At 51.8% G+C, this 18,383-nt stretch overlaps 1 protein-coding gene across 3 annotated transcripts; it reads right to left on the reverse strand.

Moving 5' to 3' along the window:
• Positions 1-4: 4 nt before the first annotated feature.
• Positions 5-10,578, reverse strand: lig3 (ligase III, DNA, ATP-dependent). Of its 3 annotated transcripts, none has more exons than XM_066695778.1 (21): positions 10,528-10,578; positions 7,952-8,507; positions 7,488-7,616; positions 6,926-7,150; positions 6,473-6,624; positions 6,183-6,349; positions 5,711-5,788; positions 5,407-5,575; positions 5,014-5,169; positions 4,774-4,905; positions 4,593-4,672; positions 4,373-4,460; positions 4,006-4,083; positions 3,731-3,854; positions 3,447-3,589; positions 2,855-2,929; positions 2,610-2,756; positions 2,345-2,504; positions 2,127-2,233; positions 1,812-1,898; positions 5-1,522 (listed from the first exon to the last, which is right to left on the reverse strand). In XM_066695778.1, exons 2-21 carry the CDS (start codon positions 8,475-8,477, stop codon positions 1,289-1,291), a joined length of 3,057 nt encoding a protein of 1,018 aa, XP_066551875.1. In that variant the 5' UTR covers positions 8,478-8,507; positions 10,528-10,578; the 3' UTR covers positions 5-1,288. The 3 variants fall into 3 exon arrangements, with proteins under 3 accessions (XP_066551875.1, XP_066551873.1, XP_066551874.1); XM_066695776.1 differs by lacking the exon at positions 10,528-10,578 and adding an exon at positions 9,285-9,619; XM_066695777.1 differs by lacking the exon at positions 10,528-10,578 and adding an exon at positions 8,989-9,260.
• Between the last annotated feature and the right edge of the window lie 7,805 nt (positions 10,579-18,383).

The following is an 18,383-nucleotide window of genomic DNA, read 5'->3' on the forward strand; positions in this document are numbered from 1 at the left end:
CAAGTGACTATTAAATCTGTGTTTATTCTGCAGTTGGTGATAAGTGTAGCGGTAAACACTGCTGCGCAATTAACCCTGAATCCTCCACCACCGGCCTGACCTCCACCAATCCGGCGCTTCGTTTACATAGAAATAATGCAACTTTCTAATTTCATACCTTATAGAAGTTACCGCCAGCCTAGAAGTGAAGTTACACATTGTGTACAACGGCAGGAAATGCAGTCAGAGACGCACTGTCCGCAGCACCAGAGCCCGTCTGTTCAGATTCCTCTTGCAGGTAAAGCGTCCAGCCGACCAGCTGATGCATGCGCAGCCCCCCCCTTATTGCATGGCTGTGGTTACATGTTGCGTCACTCCCTGCAGGGCCCTTCAGAAAGGCCACACGCAGCCCCCCCCGCTCTGGACCCTAGGTGACAGCTGTATAGCAGCACCGAGGCCCTTTACTTCCCGCTGCGCGTTTATTTGTGTTTGTCCGTTCCTGGACACGCTGCCCGGGTCGCAGGTCACGCATGTTCTGAGAATGAGCTTATTTCCTGGAGCAGTAGTGTCAGCCAGCTCACACCAGCGCGGAAGATGATGAACTTATTAATTCCACTTCATACTTAAGTGTAAACATTCCTCATCTGATATTGTGGGTTTGTGAAGACAGGCCTGTGTAAGAGCAGCCTGTAGCCCCACGCACCTCTACTGCTTCATTAACGATCACTCGTTCACTCATTATCCAGCAGCGCTGCAGGGAACCTGGGAAATGCATCTCTAGCAGCTGTAGAGAATTCAAATTCGTTTTCCCCGTGTACTCAGGGATGTGACTGAGGGATCATCTCCCCATTCTGGAGAATAGGGAGTAAGAACATTGATTAAAATATAGCTTTGGAGATTCATTTCTCCATCTACACACCAGCACCACCCCCCTCCACAGACTCTTGGCCACGGTGGAGCGGGGAGCCTGACACTGGATTCTCAGCGATGCACTGAACACATTCAAACTAAAAACAAAATCAAGAAGCAGAACAGGTGCAGGAAACCATAAATACCCCACCGAGCGGTAACAGTGATGGGAGTTCCTCCTCTCCCACCGTGGTGAACCTGGCAGTCTAGCCTGATGCCCGTCTGCTATCCTGACAGGCTGAGTTCTTGACCTACAACACTACCTTAAAATCCACCCAATCGACCAAAAGAGTTTTATTTCATACAGCTTCCCATCAGGCCTCCCCCGGGGGCCGAGGGGTGTGTGTGTCGGTGTGGTGCGACCGGTCCAGCCCCGACCGCCCGTCCGAGCACCGCCATTTCAGCAGGGCGGGACCACCCTGCGCTTGCGGATGCACTCCCAGATCCACTCGGCCGTGACGCGCCGGGCCCCGCTGTCCTCGACCGCGTCTCCCAGCACGTGCGTGGCCGAGCCGGCGTCGAACTCCGGCACCAGGTCTCCGTCGTAGGCCACGAAGTAGCGCCGCAGTCGGTCGTACTGTGGCTCGGTCCGCGGCAGGAGCAGCTTCACCCCCGAGAAGATGTCCAGCAGGGTCTGGCAGAGCAGAGGCACAGCGTCAGACAACGACACGCTCACACCGAGGCCGACAGCTCGTGCTTCCTGTGCTGGATTGTGTTTTAACGTGATTTGTGTTGACATTGTGTTTACCCCTCCTGTTCAAACACATGACACTGACTTTTCTGCCTGTCTGCGCTGCAGACCACATGCTCCACAAGCCGGCGTCAGCCCAGTGTGTGTCTCTGAACCGCAGCCTCCCGTGAGAGCAGGAGATTGTCTCCACCGGCAGAGACGCACCGGCGGGCGGGACCGAGGGAACACTGACCTTGTCTCGGCCGGGCTCGGCTGTTTTGGCAGAGGCGGCCTTCTGCTGGCTTTCTCCGTTGCTGTGGACGGGCTCAGACTTCTTCACCTGCAGATAAACAGTTCTCAGTCACTGTGGCAAGATGCAGGTCGATATGAAGACACGAACAACGGCAGAACACAGACATTTCATTTAGGAACCAGAATCCTGTCGGTACAGATCTAACTGGTTTCAATGTTACAGCTATGCGTTGAACCCCCCCCGCCCCCTTGTTTCACACACAACACTGTGAATGCACCGGTGTGTCGGAGGCACGCTGGCCGACACACTACTCACTTTCTTTGCCCCCTGTTCCTCCGCGGGCAGCTTCCTCTTGGGGGCCTTCGCAGGAGAAGGGCGCTCGGTCTTCACGGGCCGGGGGGCACGGGGGGTGCTGCTGCCACCTGGGGACGGGACAGAGGGCAGTCGTTAAAGCCCATTTGCGGTCGTCTTCATCTTGCACACACGATGCTCGTCGGTAAGGGCAGCGGGGAGGTGGGGGCGGGGAGGCTCACCGGGCTTGCCGGGCTTGCTCTGCGTGGCGGTTTGACGAGGGGCGGAGGATGGGGAGCTGCCCCCGCTGTCGCCCCCCGAGGAGCCCTTGTCGCTGCTGCTCTTCGATGGGCCGGCGGTCACTGCAAAGTCACACTTCTCCTTGGACACCCGGAACAGCTCCTGCGGCACCGGGGACATACAGCAGAGCACGGGTAAGGAGGATTACAACACCCAAGCAACGCCTCGCCGGGCTACGGACAGCGGCAGCGGGGGGCGGCGCAGTACCCGGAGCTGCGGCAGCGTGGTGGCCGTGCGCCAGTCCTTGTCGTCGCGGACGCGTGTGCAGCGGGGGAAGCGGATGGAGATGCCATCGGCCGTGTGGGCCTCGGCCTTGGAGAACTCGGCGCCAGTGATCTCCCACACCGGGGCCTTCTACCGGGAGAGAGAGGGAGGAGAGAGGGGTCAGGGGACGGCCGCTCAGACACGGCACAGGTACGGCACTACTGCAGAGGCCGAGGAGACCGACTTACCTCTGGGTCCCGGACCACGAAATCCGGGTAGTAGTTCTTGTTGATCTTCAGCCAGCTGGGGATCTTACTGGCGTCCTACAACGAGAAGAGGACGTGGCTGAGTGGGTTTATCACCTCCGGTGGCGGCGCTGTGAAGGGCAGAGGCCCACTGTGCCGCCGGCGGTTTTATGGTGAGCACAGCAGGTCAGATGCCGAAATGCGAGAAGGAGAATAAAATCGTTCAGGCTTAAAATTAGAAATGAAGCACACGCGTGTAATTGCGTCTCCTCCGGGCAAGAAGGCACACGGAGCCGAACCGAGAGCCTCCAGAGCCAGCGAGTCACTGTGCTGCGGCTGGTCGTCTGCACTCGGGCCAAGCCGTTATGCAGCCGGGCCAATTTTCTGGCTCATTACACCCGTCTCGGTTTAATGTCATGAATAGACACATAGAAACATACAGGTTTTCTGGAGGCAGGTGGGAGTGTGGGGACCCACACTAAACCAGACTGAACTGACAGAGACACAGAGAGACTCTGCTCCTCAGCACACCCAGTGGGGGAGTTACTCCAGCACTACTCCAGCGTTACTCTGACCCCGTGGGTCGGCGCCTCACCTTGCTGATCTTGACCACGTCCAGCTCCTTCTGCAGCCGCGCCAGCATGGCGTCGTCGTAGCCGCCTGAGCACTTGGTCACCGTGCACCACTTCTTCAGTGCTGGGTCATAGCAGCCCATCAGGAAGATGGACATGGTCCCGCCTGCAAGCACAAACGCACACTGCACACACTACACACACTGCGCACTGTACACACACTGTGCACACACACAACAGCAGAGCGGCATCAGAGTGTTGTGGGGACAGACGGGCCTGATTTGGCCGCAGTGCCAAGGGGACTCACCGTTGGAGCCTTTGCCGTAGAAGGCCCCGAGCACCACAAGGTCTGCCGTGTCGGCCATGGCCCCCTCGTTCAGGTAGTCCTTCTTCACCTTCAGCCAGTGCCTCTTGCCCGGCTCGTACAGGCCCTGAAACCGCAGACACGCGTTTCACTGGCGGGTCTGGCCGGCCCGGCCACACCGGACTCTCCACACGGGCTCGACCAGATTATAGGAGCGATCGGGACAGCGGGGGCCTCAGTGATCGAAGCCCCTCCCCCAGAGCAATAACCATCCTCACCTTTAGATCCTTCAGCACCAGCCCCTCCAGTCCCTCCCGGATCACGCGTGTGATCATGTCAGCCAGGTCCACGGCTTTCTGCAGAGGAGGGAGATGCGAGAGCAGGCGGTCAGCGGCTGGGCTCTCTCCCGCCGCCGCACGCCACAGAGGTCTCCCGATGCCAGGACACCCCCCCGCACATCAGCACTCACACAGTCTGCTGTCCCAGGGCCGCTAATCAACTCATACCATATTAACACTGAAGACAGACGCACCCGACCCCCCGGGGCGCTCAGTGGCACTGAAGACGCACTCAGACAGACACACCCTGACCTACACTGAAGACGCACTCAGACACACTCTCTTTCGCTCGGCTCGCTCCACTCACGGTCACGTGCTTCATTTCCGAGAACAGGATCCGGTTTGGGATCTCCACCATGTTGTCCTGCAGGAACTTCCTTCGCTCACAGAGGGGCCTGTGGGAGGAGAGGAGACACCAGCCCGGTTACTCTCACACCGCGAGACGCCGCACAGCTGTGCCACACCGGGGTCACGGTTCACTGCCCATCCCGCTCTCTCAGACAAACGACACGGCGCCGCATACGCACCTGTCCATCAGACTAACGCCGTTGAAGAAGATGCAGTCAAACACGAACAGGCAGACCTTGGCATCTTGGAAGGCGGCTTTCTGCAACAACAAGATCAAGACGCATGTCGACGGGGGTCCGTCACAGCTTCCCCGAGGGCCGAGGCCTGCTGCCGGATCCCTCGACGCGGACCTCCGCTCACCTTGTGGACGCCCAGGGTCCCGAAGGGCAGTGGTTTGCTGGTGTTGGTGTCGATGAGCAGCACCTCGGCGTCCAAGATCATGCTGTGGCCCCCGGTGAATGCCTGAGGGATGAAGTCCTTGAAATGAGCCACCTGCAGAGAGAGGATAGGGGTCAGAGGTCAGGCCAGTCTGCCAGTTAGCACAGGGAGCGCTGAAGGCTGGCGGGAGGCTGGTCCGGTCCGGTTCGGTCCGGTGCTCACCTTGTGCGGCAGCACCGGCTTCAGGCTGCGGCTGAAGTAACTGAAGTGATCGCCGTTCTTGTGCACCTGCACCCGCTCACCATCGTACTTGATCTCTGAGTACATGCCGTTGGGACACTTCTTCATGGCGTACTCGATGGACTTGCACGCCTCGGCCTGCAGGAGGGACACGGGAGACTCGATCACAGGGAGTGAGGGACAACAACAACAACCACCCGGGGCCCGGAGCCAGCTGGGGACGTCATACAGTGACCTAGAGCCCGGGGGTGGGTTCCCAGCCAGCACAAAGGAACAGAACGACAACGATCAACAGGGTAGGAGGAGACTCCTTCCTGCTCTTTAGTCTCCAACATGGTAGTGCAGTCGAGCCCCCGGGCTCCTCTCGGTACCCACCAGCATGGGCTGCACAGGCGTCATGAGGGAGGCCTCGACGCTCAGGCTCTTCCTCGGCCCCGAGCCCTTCTTCGCCTCCTGCTGGTTGCGCAGCACCCTGTCGATCACGTCACCAAGGTTGCGGGAGGCTTTGAAGGCGTCGTAGGCGTTGGGGTCCACGGCGTCCAGCCTGAGGAGACAAACAGGACGCGTGAACGCCTGAGACTCACGCCTCCCCTCCCCCCCCCCAGCCCACACCGCCGTCCGAACATGAACGCAGATGAGCACTCGCCTCTGGGACAGGCATGCCATCCGAGGCACTTACACGTGTTTGGCTCCCGAGTTCATCTTCAGGTCGTGTTTGATCAGCCTGATGATGCACTTCAGGTCATTGCCGGTGCACCTAGAACAGAGCGGAGACAGGGTTACACACCCATCCCCTTCTAGAACAGAGCGGAGACAGGGTTACACACCCATCCCCTTCTAGAACAGGGAGGGATGCCACTGTTCTAGAATAAACCGGTCTTCAGTCCAAGCTTTACTGCGGAGACTGGCGGGGACGGGGGCCTGACCAGGCGTACGATACGCACCCGCAGCTCGGAGGGGCCCACAGAGATGTATGGGCCTCACCCAACATTTATGTAAGAAAACACAAATAAATCAAGAAAATATGAATAATAATCACACTCCGATCCTGGAGGGGAGTGTGCAACCGCGCTCCGATCTTGGTGGGGTGGACTTGTGCTCCGATCTTGCAGGGGGGCCACCATAAATTCCTGTATGCCACTGGGCCTGACCTCTTGGCAATGTCCTCCAGCTCCTTCTGCTGCTCGTCCTCCTTGGTCAGCAGGGACAGGCGGGTCAGCGAGGCGTCCACCTCCTGGATGGTCAGCAGACTCTTGGCGGCCGGTGGGAAGGATTTACTGTCCTCGAAGAAGAGCCGCACCGTCTCCGAGACGTCACCCTGCGCACAAGAGCGGCACAGTCAACGCGCTGTGCCCCACACCGTCTGCGCTCTGGCATGCCCCGGCAGAAGTGCGGGCAGAGAGAGGCCCAGTCCGCCCGCAGCCCCAGTCCGAGGACTCACCTGCTCCAGGTCTCGCACCATGTCCTCCTGGCTGCAGTTGAACACCCTGCTGAACAGCTTGACTATCTGCTTGTCATTCAGGTTGTAGACACTCTTGATGACTCCTGGCAGGAGCAGCTTCACGGTCAGGTACAGGTCTCCACGGAAGCCATCTGAGGGGAGACGGAGAGGGAATTAGGTGTCAAGAGGAATCACCGGCCTGGTGTCCAGAGCCGACGGGCCTGGCTGTCTGGTTTGCATTAAGGCCCGGTCCGCTCTCTTGTTCTCCAGCTGCCCAGCCATCGAGACGAGTCTCTGAAGGGGCTGAGAGACAAATGGAATGGTAAAGGAGCAGACCTGCCCTCAGAAAGGCTCTTGGAAGGATGACTGGCATCTCGTTTGCTGACTGCATTGGAGACCCAGTCGCCCGGTGGTTGTCCTGGGCCGCACCCTGCCTGTCCCGCACTCACTCACCCCCGCTGGAGCCCCTCCGGAGGAAGTTCTGGATGATCTGGGTCTTGGCATTGTAGCTGGGCTTCTCGGCCACCATGGCGCACAGCTTGCGGAACTCGCGCAGCAGGCAGTCCTTGTGGGTCGGGTCACACATCTGGGCCGCCAGAGCGCTGCCCTTGGGGGCGGGGCCAGGGGCCGGGCTGGAGGAGCCAGAGCCGCTGGAGGTCCTGGGCTTGGCGGGAGTGGCTGAAGGGGGGAAATGGAGTCAGGAGGACACATCGAGAACAGACACAGGACACCCCCCAGATAAACCACACAGGTATGCAGGTGGGTCACACAACATGATTAGTGCCTCACTGTGCGCTCGGGAGAACAGCAGTGCGAGTCTTTGTTTTACCAGTTGTCTACGTCATTTAATGTGCCAGAGGATTACAGGTTCAGTTTTTAACTCTGAAGGTTTCTCCAATCCCAACAGCGAAGCTGGGGATGAAGGCCTGGGTTTGGCCCTTTTTTGGCCGTTTTCAGTCAGGCAGCTGTGTGGAGCGCGCGCAGAGGGCGGGGGTCTGGCAGGGAGCGGACGTACCTGTGAATCCGGAGAACTTGCGTGGCGACAGAACGCTGGGGTCGCTGGCGGGGGCCGTCACCTGGCCCGTGTTGCTCAGTTTGCCTTGAACCTTCTTCTTCGGGCTGGCGTTGGTCTTCGCACACAGATCTGTCCAACAAAATGGCAACGATTAATGAAATGCACGGACAAATCCCCCAGTACTTACACACACGCCCCGAGCGGTTCTGCAGCGCTGGCGTGTGTAATAGGAGAAGTAATATAGTAACAAGGAGCTCAGAAGTATAACAACATTATCTCAAGCCTGCTTTAGAAATTCTAAATGCAGATTCTGTCCTGGGAGACGCACTTATACTGGTCTACTTAAGACAGTAGATGCTTTAGGTGTTTTAGGCCACCGACCGCAGGGCTTTAACCACTACTGCTGAAACAGGAGCCTCTGTTCTGGAGCCCAGGCCCGGCAGCCCAGCCTGGCGCCACCTCACCTGCCACGAGTTTGTTGATGAGCTCCTTGTCCTCATCCTGCAGCTCCTCCCAGCCCTCCAGGTCGGTGATATCCTCGATCTTCTTGGTGGTGGCCCGGGCGCGCTCCAGCTTCTCGAACATGCACTTGACATGGTACCACTCCTTCATGTCGCCCGCCGACTCGCTGAAGGGGTTGGGCACGATCTTGCCGATGCGCACCAGACCCTTCATGATCTTCTCTTTGCACTTCTTGCAGCCGGCCGTGCCGCGCTTGGCGTACTCCACGCAGAACCTCTGCTCCGCCATGTCCACGCGTCCCGGGACACACACGGCCTGGGCGGGGAAGAGGTGGACCGCTCGAGGGGCCGGGCTGCGGGGGAGGCTGTGGCCGGAGCGGAGGAGGAAGGTCTGTGACCGCGATCGGCAGGGCGGGGAGAAGACAAACACAGAGGCGGCCTCCCTGACAGGAGAGCAGATCCCACGCGGTCTCAGTTGAGGAGCGCCGAGCAGCGGCCTGGTCACTCTGCAGATGCACACTCTGAGCATTCAACGAGACCCAATATGGCCGCTCTACACCTGCAAGATATAAACACAAAAACACAAATGAAAAGTATTTTCAGTAGAGGGTGGACTGCAGAAATGCGACGCTCCTATAGAAGAGCTATCTTCTGCACCCAGAAGGGCTCTGGGGTATTTTCTGATGAACTGAACAGAATCTACAATATACAAATGCACACATTTCACTTGACACAACCCTGTTTTTTACTGTAGCTGAGCTTAATTACTATAAATATCTTAATAACAGACTATTGACCTTTTATATAATAATTACTGATGCCAGGTCTTTCTGACAATCAATTATTTTATTGAATTCTTAAAATGCACAAAAGGGACCTCAAACCACAATGCACACTTTAATAAGGAACTGGACAACGCAGGGTGCCTCATCAACCACAGAGGGACGTTCATTAGTACTAGTTGAAAGCTATGCAATGAAACTATTAAATATTATAATGTATTTGATTGTATTTCCGTAATGTAAAACCCACCACCGTACCTTTAATCGCACTACAGCATGTTTAATGAGACAATGCCACCTACGGGTACCCGGAAGGGCCACACCGCCCCAGCCTGCCCGTCTCCGGCGCACAGCGCTCTCACTCGTCGCAAAGCTTTTCACATGAAACATCAGCAAATGGAGGAAATTTCCTGAATGAAGTCCTGCAGCCACAGACACTGCGCGTCCCGGCCGGCTGTGCTTTGTGCGCCGCGGACATGAGGGACGTCGTGGACAGCGTCACCCCTACTTACACCAGTAATGATAATATCCTGTATTATTATATTGTCTCTTACCCTGCTCGCTGCTCACAGAGGTGATCTGGCCGATTAGTGACAGAGTGACGTGTGTCCCCTTTAAATGCCAGCCGCGCTAGCCCTTTTGTTTCGTGGACAGTGCTCCGCAGTGCGCATGCGCGACCTCCACCTCTCTGTGCCATAGATATTAAAAGCAGAGATCGACCGTCCATTGCGTCATGCGTGTTCTAGTCTAACAGAGCCGCGTCATTGGCCAACAGCCTGAGAGCGCTGATTGGCTGACAGAACTAGTGCTGGCGGTGCGATTCATAGATTCTGTTCGGTTTCAAGCGTTAACATTGTTTTTCCAACATATATATATAAAAATGCGCCAACCACGGTGTCCAGCAGGGACGGACTCGGACCCAGACTGGCCCGTCCACCAGCCGCTGCACGCCGCTATTGGACACTAACACTGCGTGCTACACAACACACACTGCAAATCAGTTGTAAAGTAGTTTGAGCTACGGATGATAAATATAGCAACATCCTGCAAACAATAGCTTATAGTCGGGCGGCGTCATCATTCATTCATACAAGGCGGCGGCGCTGTGCGGAGGATGAGGAATTCAAACCAACATGAACCTGTGCAATGTGATGTAAAAAGTCACATTTCTGCTTAAATAGACAAATATTCAAATCTCACCTTTCTGGTGAAAATTGTTATTAACTGCCCAGGTGTACTCACTTCTAGAACACAATGTTTAAATGTGATGGAAATATTATATATGATGTTTCTATGCAAACAAACATTGAAGAATTGGGCTTAATGGCTGAGATGACCGGCAAGTACATTAATCAACTGTCTGTCTGGCATCACCTCACTGGTTCAGGTACTTAATCTAGTTATCTGGTCGGGATGTTACAATCCGTTTCATTTAGTACATGTTTAAACCGTTTTAACGGTCATGCAAATGCCACACACAGGCACGATTTTTCCATTGCCATTGTTTTAAATACATTTTGATGAAGAAGTAACATGCTAAGCCTTGTTCTAATCACTGAACCTGCTGCACGGCCATTGTCGTGTGTTGCAGCAGCGCTAGATACACGAGTTGCTAATTGTATTAACTTTCGTCTGCGTTTTCAAAACATTGCACTTCCAACAATGCATCTGAGTGAAACTACACAAACGGACACTTAGTTACTGGAAATATAGACACAAAGTTACTGATTATGGTGATAAAATGCGAGCAATTGAATTGAGTGACATGCGGACACAGCCAGGGAAGGAGAAACTCACTGCGGGTCAGTACGGCACACAGCAGCGCAATGAGCCTTGCGCTCAGGTCTGCGCGCCTCCACCAATGGGAAAGGTGGGATTGTGCAGATCTGCGCAGAACTCTGACGGACATCGGTTGAGACGAAACCACTTTGGAAATAGGGGTCGGTCGCATCAGTGTCAATGATGGCCTTTAACATGGGGTTTTGGGATCCGTGGGGTTTTCGTGTGTGCCATCTTTTAATTGATAGTAATTGGAGAAAACAAATCCAGGAGGGCATTGTGAGTGGAAGGGCAAAGGGACAAGGGCCGTCGCCACTTTCGCCCCCCCTGTATATGAAACAGTCTTTATTATTACCATTATTGGATTACCTAGACTCCCACTTCATAGAGCAAAACCTAATAATGATAGAGTAATAATAATATCATAATAATAATGAAGTCTATAAAGGCTCTGGTCTCATAACAGATAGCAGGAGAGCTTCATGCACAAACACAGACACACAGGAATACAAGAACACAATCACAGACTGAGATGAAGGCCGTGGGTTTGTGTAGTGATGTGATCGCAGTTGTAGCTGTGATGTTATGGTGTAGTACAGTATAGTATAGTATATAAGAGTACAATGCAATATAGTGCATCAGTGCAGTCCAGCCACAGTGTCTTACAAACAGTCATTTCAGCAGGTGCATGGCAGCGGGCCGTTCCTGGGTCTGGGCTCATCGCTGAGAGGAAACAGATCTGCTCAAACGCCCCTTGTTACCCGGGCGCTCGTTGGTGGTTTGTTTCCCAAGACTGGGACCAGAGCATCAGAAGACACAAACCCAGGCACGCATGAGAAAATGACAACCCCCCAGGGCCTCGCCTCTCGCCCACTCGAGAGGTTAGAAACTGCGCCGACAGGCTGATGGCGCACAGCAGGCCCCGCTTGAAGACGGAGGAATTTCATCCTCTGTTCTCTGTGACTGACTCTCGGAGACGAGAGGCTCATCAATCACGTCTACCGGAGACAGCTTAGGCACGACACCCCACAATAGCCCAGCTAAGCCCCACAATCGTTGATGAGATAACGAACTGCTCGTCTCGAGAGAGTGTCCTACAGGACAACCGAGACGCAACCGGAGGACGGGCCCAAGGCAATGCTCAAGCCTCTGGACCGACCCCCCGGTTCAGAGTCCAACAGTGCGAGAAAAGCTGACGGGTCGGACATGTTCACACCCTCCACATCATTCACAGCTGACATCTGAATGGGCCGAGAGAGAGTTGGAGTTGCAGCCTCTGTAGTCACTTGCATAAGTAAAGATCCTAAGAACTAATAATGACTTAAATTAAGTAATTAAGACCTGTGATGAATTGAAAAACAGAAACCCCTACAGCCCCCCAGGACTGGAGCAGCCCACTGACTCCCTGTGGCAGGCTGTAGAGTTGTGTCTTCTTCGTCCTCTGGGTGGCAGCATAGCGCTTTGTCATCCCTCGCATTACAGTCACAGATATTTCATTTTGAAATACAAAGAAAGAAAGAAGGAAAGAAAGAAAAAGGGACAAATCAATCAATTCCCTTGCAGCCAGTGCTTAATAGTCTTGAGTTTTGTGTTCCGTTTATGGGAACATTTGGTTAACTGTGGATCACTAAACCTGTTGCACTGGATTTCTTACCTGAAGTATTGCTACTCCCACCTGCAGGGGAAGCTTTTTGAAATTATCGGTGAACTCATAATTCAGACCGGATTATGATGTACAGGAGTAAGGGACTGTTTTATTTACTTTCAGAACAATGTCCACTAGCTGGTCTACCTCATTGTTAATGTTGATTTCTTTCTGGTGTCATCAAGCCGGAGGTTAAGGTCAGTGCCGTGTCTGTACTAAAAGTAAAATGTGTCACATTTAGAGCAAATATCTTCCCCTACAACTGTAAATCACACGACCTTATTTTGCCAAATATATACAGAAATGCACATACCTTCCTAACTGTGAAATTTTACACTTGTGTTAAAGGACTGAAGGAGACAGCTTTGAGGTTCTGTTTTCAGGCCAGTGTTCACCAAAGCACATCAGATAACACATCCATGCTGGAGCCCCCCCCACCCCACTGACACATGGGCTGCCATGCCCGTCCCCACAGACACCAGCACCACATTGCAGCTGAAGATTCATTTTGTGAAACTCAGACATTCAAGTCACTTTATATATTCCATAGACCAGGGCAACAAACCCAAATACAAATACATGCTGCTGACAGAAGTGTTACCCAGCTTTACCTCAGCTTGATAACAAACAATTAAAGGAAACTTAAAACTAACTTAATGACACTGAAGTAATTCTACCTCATAACCAAAACATGAATAAGCCATGTTTGGTCTTAAAAGAAAGAGCATTATCTAAAACAACCACTGGACCATTTCTATTTCACTACAATGCAACATTAACATTTGGAGAGAGAATTATTCACACATCCTAATTGATCCTGCACTGCTATGGGCATCAGACCCCCCGGGATTCCAAGAAGACTGAGTTAACGTCACCGAGAGAGAGCACCTGGCTGGTTTGGTGTCAACTGTAAGGTCCTGTTCTGAGGGACTTAAAAATGTAACTGATAGAACTAAAGCTTGACAATATAGAGAGTTAGAAACTCTATGTAATATTTGAACCATTTTCACGTTCCTTAAAGCCATCACACCCCCAACACACATCTTGTAGGAATCAAGGGAGAGGAAAGGCAAAGACTGCTTCGATTCGAATTTCAGTTTTATTACCCCAAACCTGACCAATCAGAAGTTTGGAAGGAAAGAGATTAGAATCTCTTTGTCTAAAATGTATAAAAACCGAAAGTTAAAACTAGCAATTCGGAGTGGCACAACTGGGAGTGGAGTGGAGCAACCTGGGAGAAGAAATCCAGGAAGACTGAACGGAATCAGAACCAGAACTTCTCCACCAAAAACCTGAAAGCTTTGCAACCGTCCTCAAGTGAACGCAGTCTGCCAGCCCTCCCCGCTATCGACCGTCTACATAACTGAATCTCAGTAAACCACACAGGTAGAGTATTAGTGTATTAGTCAAGAATTAGGTAAACCACAATGACATAAACCGTAGTTGTGTATGAGATCTGAACTGTAGGAACGGGCAGCGTAATCATAATACTTGTTTGTTATTTTACATGTTTTGTGCCTCCAGTCAAAACTCGAGTATTGGACAGATCTCCTCTCACTCTCACTCTTAATATCCACCCTGCTTGTTTCTGTCCTATCGTTGCAAATACATGTTGTCTATTTACATTTTTTATAAACCTATATCTGAATAAAACAAAACAGACTCCAGGCTAATTCATGCAGATCAACCTCACTGCTGATCTGAGCTCGTATTAGTGAAGTATTTTGGTAACTTGTGTATCAACCCAGTCTCGTTTTCAGAGGACTTGACCGCTGTGGGTTGTATGTGGGGGTCACTAGATAACAGGACTTTATTCAGCAATTGTTATTTCTTCTGATATTGATACCAGATAGAAATGAAAACTCTAGTTTAAAGTCCTGGGCCAATTGAAAGTACTTACTAATAAAACAATAACTGTAATGACAAATTAAAACAATTTGTCCATTGCAACATTTTGGCTTTATCTTATCAGATCAGCATCCTTTCATTTCATTAGACTATTTACACAACCAAGACATTTCTGGATTCTTGGAGATTTTTTACTAGTTAAACTCTGGAAATCCCAGGATCACAGAGTCGAGTTTCCAGATACAGGAAATGACTTCCCATCTCACTCTTTCAGAATCTCCCAAATCGATTTGAGCCGCGCAGACATAGTCTTCCATGCAGCGGCTTGTCATTGTCGTCAAATCTAAAGCCCATGAGGAGAAGAACGCAGTTAGGGGCCGATCGCGGCTCCCTAACGGTATTGGAGTCGCTCTCCTTCACTTGCCGCAGGTGCTCTGGTTTCAGAAGCTATTAAATCTCAAAGAGGAACACGTCAAAGTTATGCTTTATCACCGGTATCCTTTTATTAGGGCTCAGTCGGTCTCATTACCTGTCATTTTTGGACATTAGAGCTCAGCGCTCCAGACTCCCTGGGCGCTGCCTGACAGGCGCCATGTCTGCGCCTGCTTCTCGTTTCTAATTTGACAAACGGGGCCGGGAACCCATCGTGATGGACTCCCCCGGCTGCCCGTCACAGTCGCGCGCACTGCTGCTTGGGATCCATACGGTAAACTCCTGGGTTAGACGACTCTTACAGCCAGCGGTTACAGGTTCGAATCTAGGCTGGGCTCCACGTGTTGGTGTCAAGTGAAGCAAACATTCCCCAAGGTTAGGCTGAAGAGAGTTGTCACCAGGGAACGGACGAGGTGCATCTCCGGCCAAACCATTAGGAGTCTGCGGCGGGGCGTTATTGGTGGTGTGTGTGGGTGGAGGTGCATTTCTACATTTAATACGCAGAAAGGAAACACAGAGTCAGTTCAGAAGGGCATTCATCTCTGACTGAGCCGTGCGAAAGCCAATTAAAAGCTTTTTTTGGAAAAGGGGAACATGCTGTAGTTTCAGATGTGAGCACTGAGTGACCTGACATTTTAAAGCCATTGTATTAAATTCACCACTGTGACCTCACTGGTGTTTAAGCAGCCTGGTACATGTGTTTCAGCACAGGAGCCAGGGAGGGAGGTCAGAGGAGAAGCGCACAAGTGACACAGCCCGGCACGCCTTCTAGTCAGAAAGCCTCTCAATATTATTACAGGGCTGGGGAGCTGAGCCTTCATAATACCAACCTCACATACATACAGATATTAATTACAATGACTAGAAGGTGTACTTAGGCCAACACTAAAAAAAACTAAACAGATGAAGATGACAGCTCCTTCAAAAGCTTGTTTGAAAACCCTTTCCCTGCTTCCTGACTGCGGCACTTTGTTTCTCCAGAAAAAAGAAAAAGAAAACAAATCAATATTGAGAAAACAGAAACACGCAATCGATACGGGAGTGATTAAGTGCAACTGAAGCGGGAAACTGACAGCCTGTTCGAATTTCTCCCACCGAACACGCTAACGGTGGAGTGCAAAGATCGAGTGTCGGCACAGCGAAGACGAGGAGGCGTCTCTGCCCACTGCCTCTCCGCTACAGAAACAATGTAACGCCGGGGCACGGGGGGATGATAACTCACGCAGTCTGGCGGATAAACATTTCAATGAGCTTAATGGAGGACAGAGCTGTGTCTGCCCAGAGATTGGATCCCACCTCCCCAGTCTCCGCTGCCTGTTCCCCACCCGCCTCTGACTGAGAGGGCCGTGTGTGAGTCACGCACCGCGGCCACAGTCACTGAAACAGGAACGGCTCTCCGATTAGATTCACGCCTCATTGGCAAGGCATTGGCAGGATGATATGTACTTATTTTGAGTCTGGATTGTTCTGGAGGGAGTCGGTGGTCCGTGGGAAGGCTCTCTCACTCTCTCCTCATTATTCTGTCATTTAAATCCTCAGTTGGAGACCATCACTGACCCAGGACACCATCAGGGCGGTTCCTGTTTCTGTCACCCTGGAAGCCAAGTCAGGCGTGCGTTTGTGCCCATCGCTCGTCACGAATCAGACCAAGGAACACGAGAACAAAACACATCAAATCAAGCGACTGGACTGTTTGACTTTGCCAGGTGTGAGAGGAAAAAAAAAAAAAGAGACAATTCTTCCATTTTTAATCCAGCAGTTTCTGTCTGGTATAGCGCCCTTCACCACGAGTGATCACAGAGCGCTCACAGATTTAAACAAACACACGCACCCGGGGACACAAATGGAAATTGGGCTTCAAGGCATTCAAGACAGAAAACATGAGACACTTCTTCACACAGAGAGGCGTCACAATCTGAACAAACTCCCCAGCGATGTGGCTGAAGAGACAATGTGGGAACATTCAAAAACAGACTGGATAGGATCCTTGATCACTTAGTTATTAATGGACACCAAACGAGCACGATGGGGCGAATGGCCTCCTCTCGACTGGACACTGTCTTATGTTTCTAAAGCCGATCGCATAAAAGTGAAAAGTGATTTCCTCATGTACTGTATATGCTCTATAAGGTCAATTACCCCTTTCATGTGATTCGGGGAATTATCAGCATTATCACCATCTTCTTTAATGCTCCTATTCTGTTGAGTAGCACAAGCAGCCGTAGTCGCCTCTCTCTCCATGGTGAGAGCAATTTGTGAAGCGTTGCCTTACCTCGTACTCTCTCCTGCTGCCGTTTCATCCTCACAGCGCCATGTCTGTGTTGCTGGACAAGAAACAAAGTAGTGGAAAATAAGTTTAGGGCAGAAGGCTTAATGAAGACACAACAGGCAATTATTGATTTTATTTTTCTAAATCGCCACGTCTCATTTTTGCTCTTCCCGTCTCTCTTGGAGGAGCGAAACGTCTCTGATTCGTTTCCAAACTCAATTAGAGAGTCTGCTGTTGAGGAATAGTTCCCAGGGGGACGGCAAACTTAATTAAAAAAATTCAATGGTCACCAGCCCACGATTAACAGCAAAGTAGGTGAAAATGATGTCCTGCTGTTGTCTGAGTCTGAGCCTGGCTAGGCGAGGCCACTTTGCTGTGCGTCACGAATATAAATATTGAGTTTAAAATCCCCGTATTTATTGCTCCATGTTTTCTCCGTGTTAGTGAAAGATGGCTTTCTAAACAACATTTCTGCAGCTGCGGTTTCGGCTCCATGGGCAACTTCCAAAGCATTGGCCTCCGGTGCAAAATTTGGCAAGCATCCCATGTCTTAATAAAACCCAAGTGAAATAATTAAACAAAAGTTAATTAACCGTATTTTTTTCCTCTCTCCCACACACGTACATATTCTTATTTGCTTGGAAAAGCCTCCTATAAATCACTTAATGAACTCGAAGCAGAGTTTCTGAATAAACCGTCACGAGCCTCCCTCTGCCAGTTTGGGAACCTCGGCCTCATCCATCAGCCTCACTCCTTGTCCACAATAAGGGGATTTTTAATCACCGGCAAGCTTGATGAGTTAGTCATTGAAGCCAAGAAATGCGCCTTGATGCCGACTGCTCTGGAATGCATTAACAAATGACATTTATGGGCCACTGTGCGCACTACATTACTCCCTGCACAACGGTGCCGTCGCCTGCCTGATGTGTTTGGCAGTGGAGAGAATGTGTATTTTTCCACTGATGAAAATGTGCATCGCAACATTATTATCGCCATCGATTGCCGCCCACCCAAATGTCAGGGCATTTAATCTTTAATTTTGTACCCCCCCTCTCCCTCATTTTTCTCCCAGACGTTGATCAATACCAGCCGGGCGATGCACAAATCCACTGGAGGCTCTTCCGAAAACTCTGCGTCTGTAGCTCGGAATGAAGTCCGTGAGCTTGTGTTGAAGGTGTTTGATTTCCAATTTAGCGCACCTGCCAACCAGCGGCTCCCCCGGGACCCTGCCCAGCTGATTAACTGCACAGCCGCACTCTTTATTAGTGCCATTACTATCACTCTCGTGTGGAGAAACATCCCACTGGCCTCCCCAGCCCTGCGCTCGGGTCTCCAGTCTGCTCGGGAGCTCCTCCGTGCGCAATCCTGGGCCGAAAGACCACGCCTGTGCTCTCTCCTGTTAGGACTGCCCCTTTAAACTGGTGCAGCTGGTGTAAATTAGGAACAACAAGGAGCAACTTTGGCTCCGGAGAGAATAAATAAACAACTGTGAGAAATATCCACTCCTTGACTGTTTCAGGAGGAGCAGCATCCTTATTTATTTCCTCCTCAGTGATTTCAGAGGACTGTAGGGGAACAGACTATTGTACCATTTCTGGGAAGTAATATGAGTTAAGAGATGAGTTTGTGAAGACGCAGAGTTCTGTATCACCTGAATCTGACGCTCTGTTTACTGGAGAT

This window comes from Amia ocellicauda, chromosome 22 (genome assembly GCF_036373705.1).
Source record: "Amia ocellicauda isolate fAmiCal2 chromosome 22, fAmiCal2.hap1, whole genome shotgun sequence".
Lineage (NCBI taxonomy): Eukaryota > Metazoa > Chordata > Actinopteri > Amiiformes > Amiidae > Amia > Amia ocellicauda.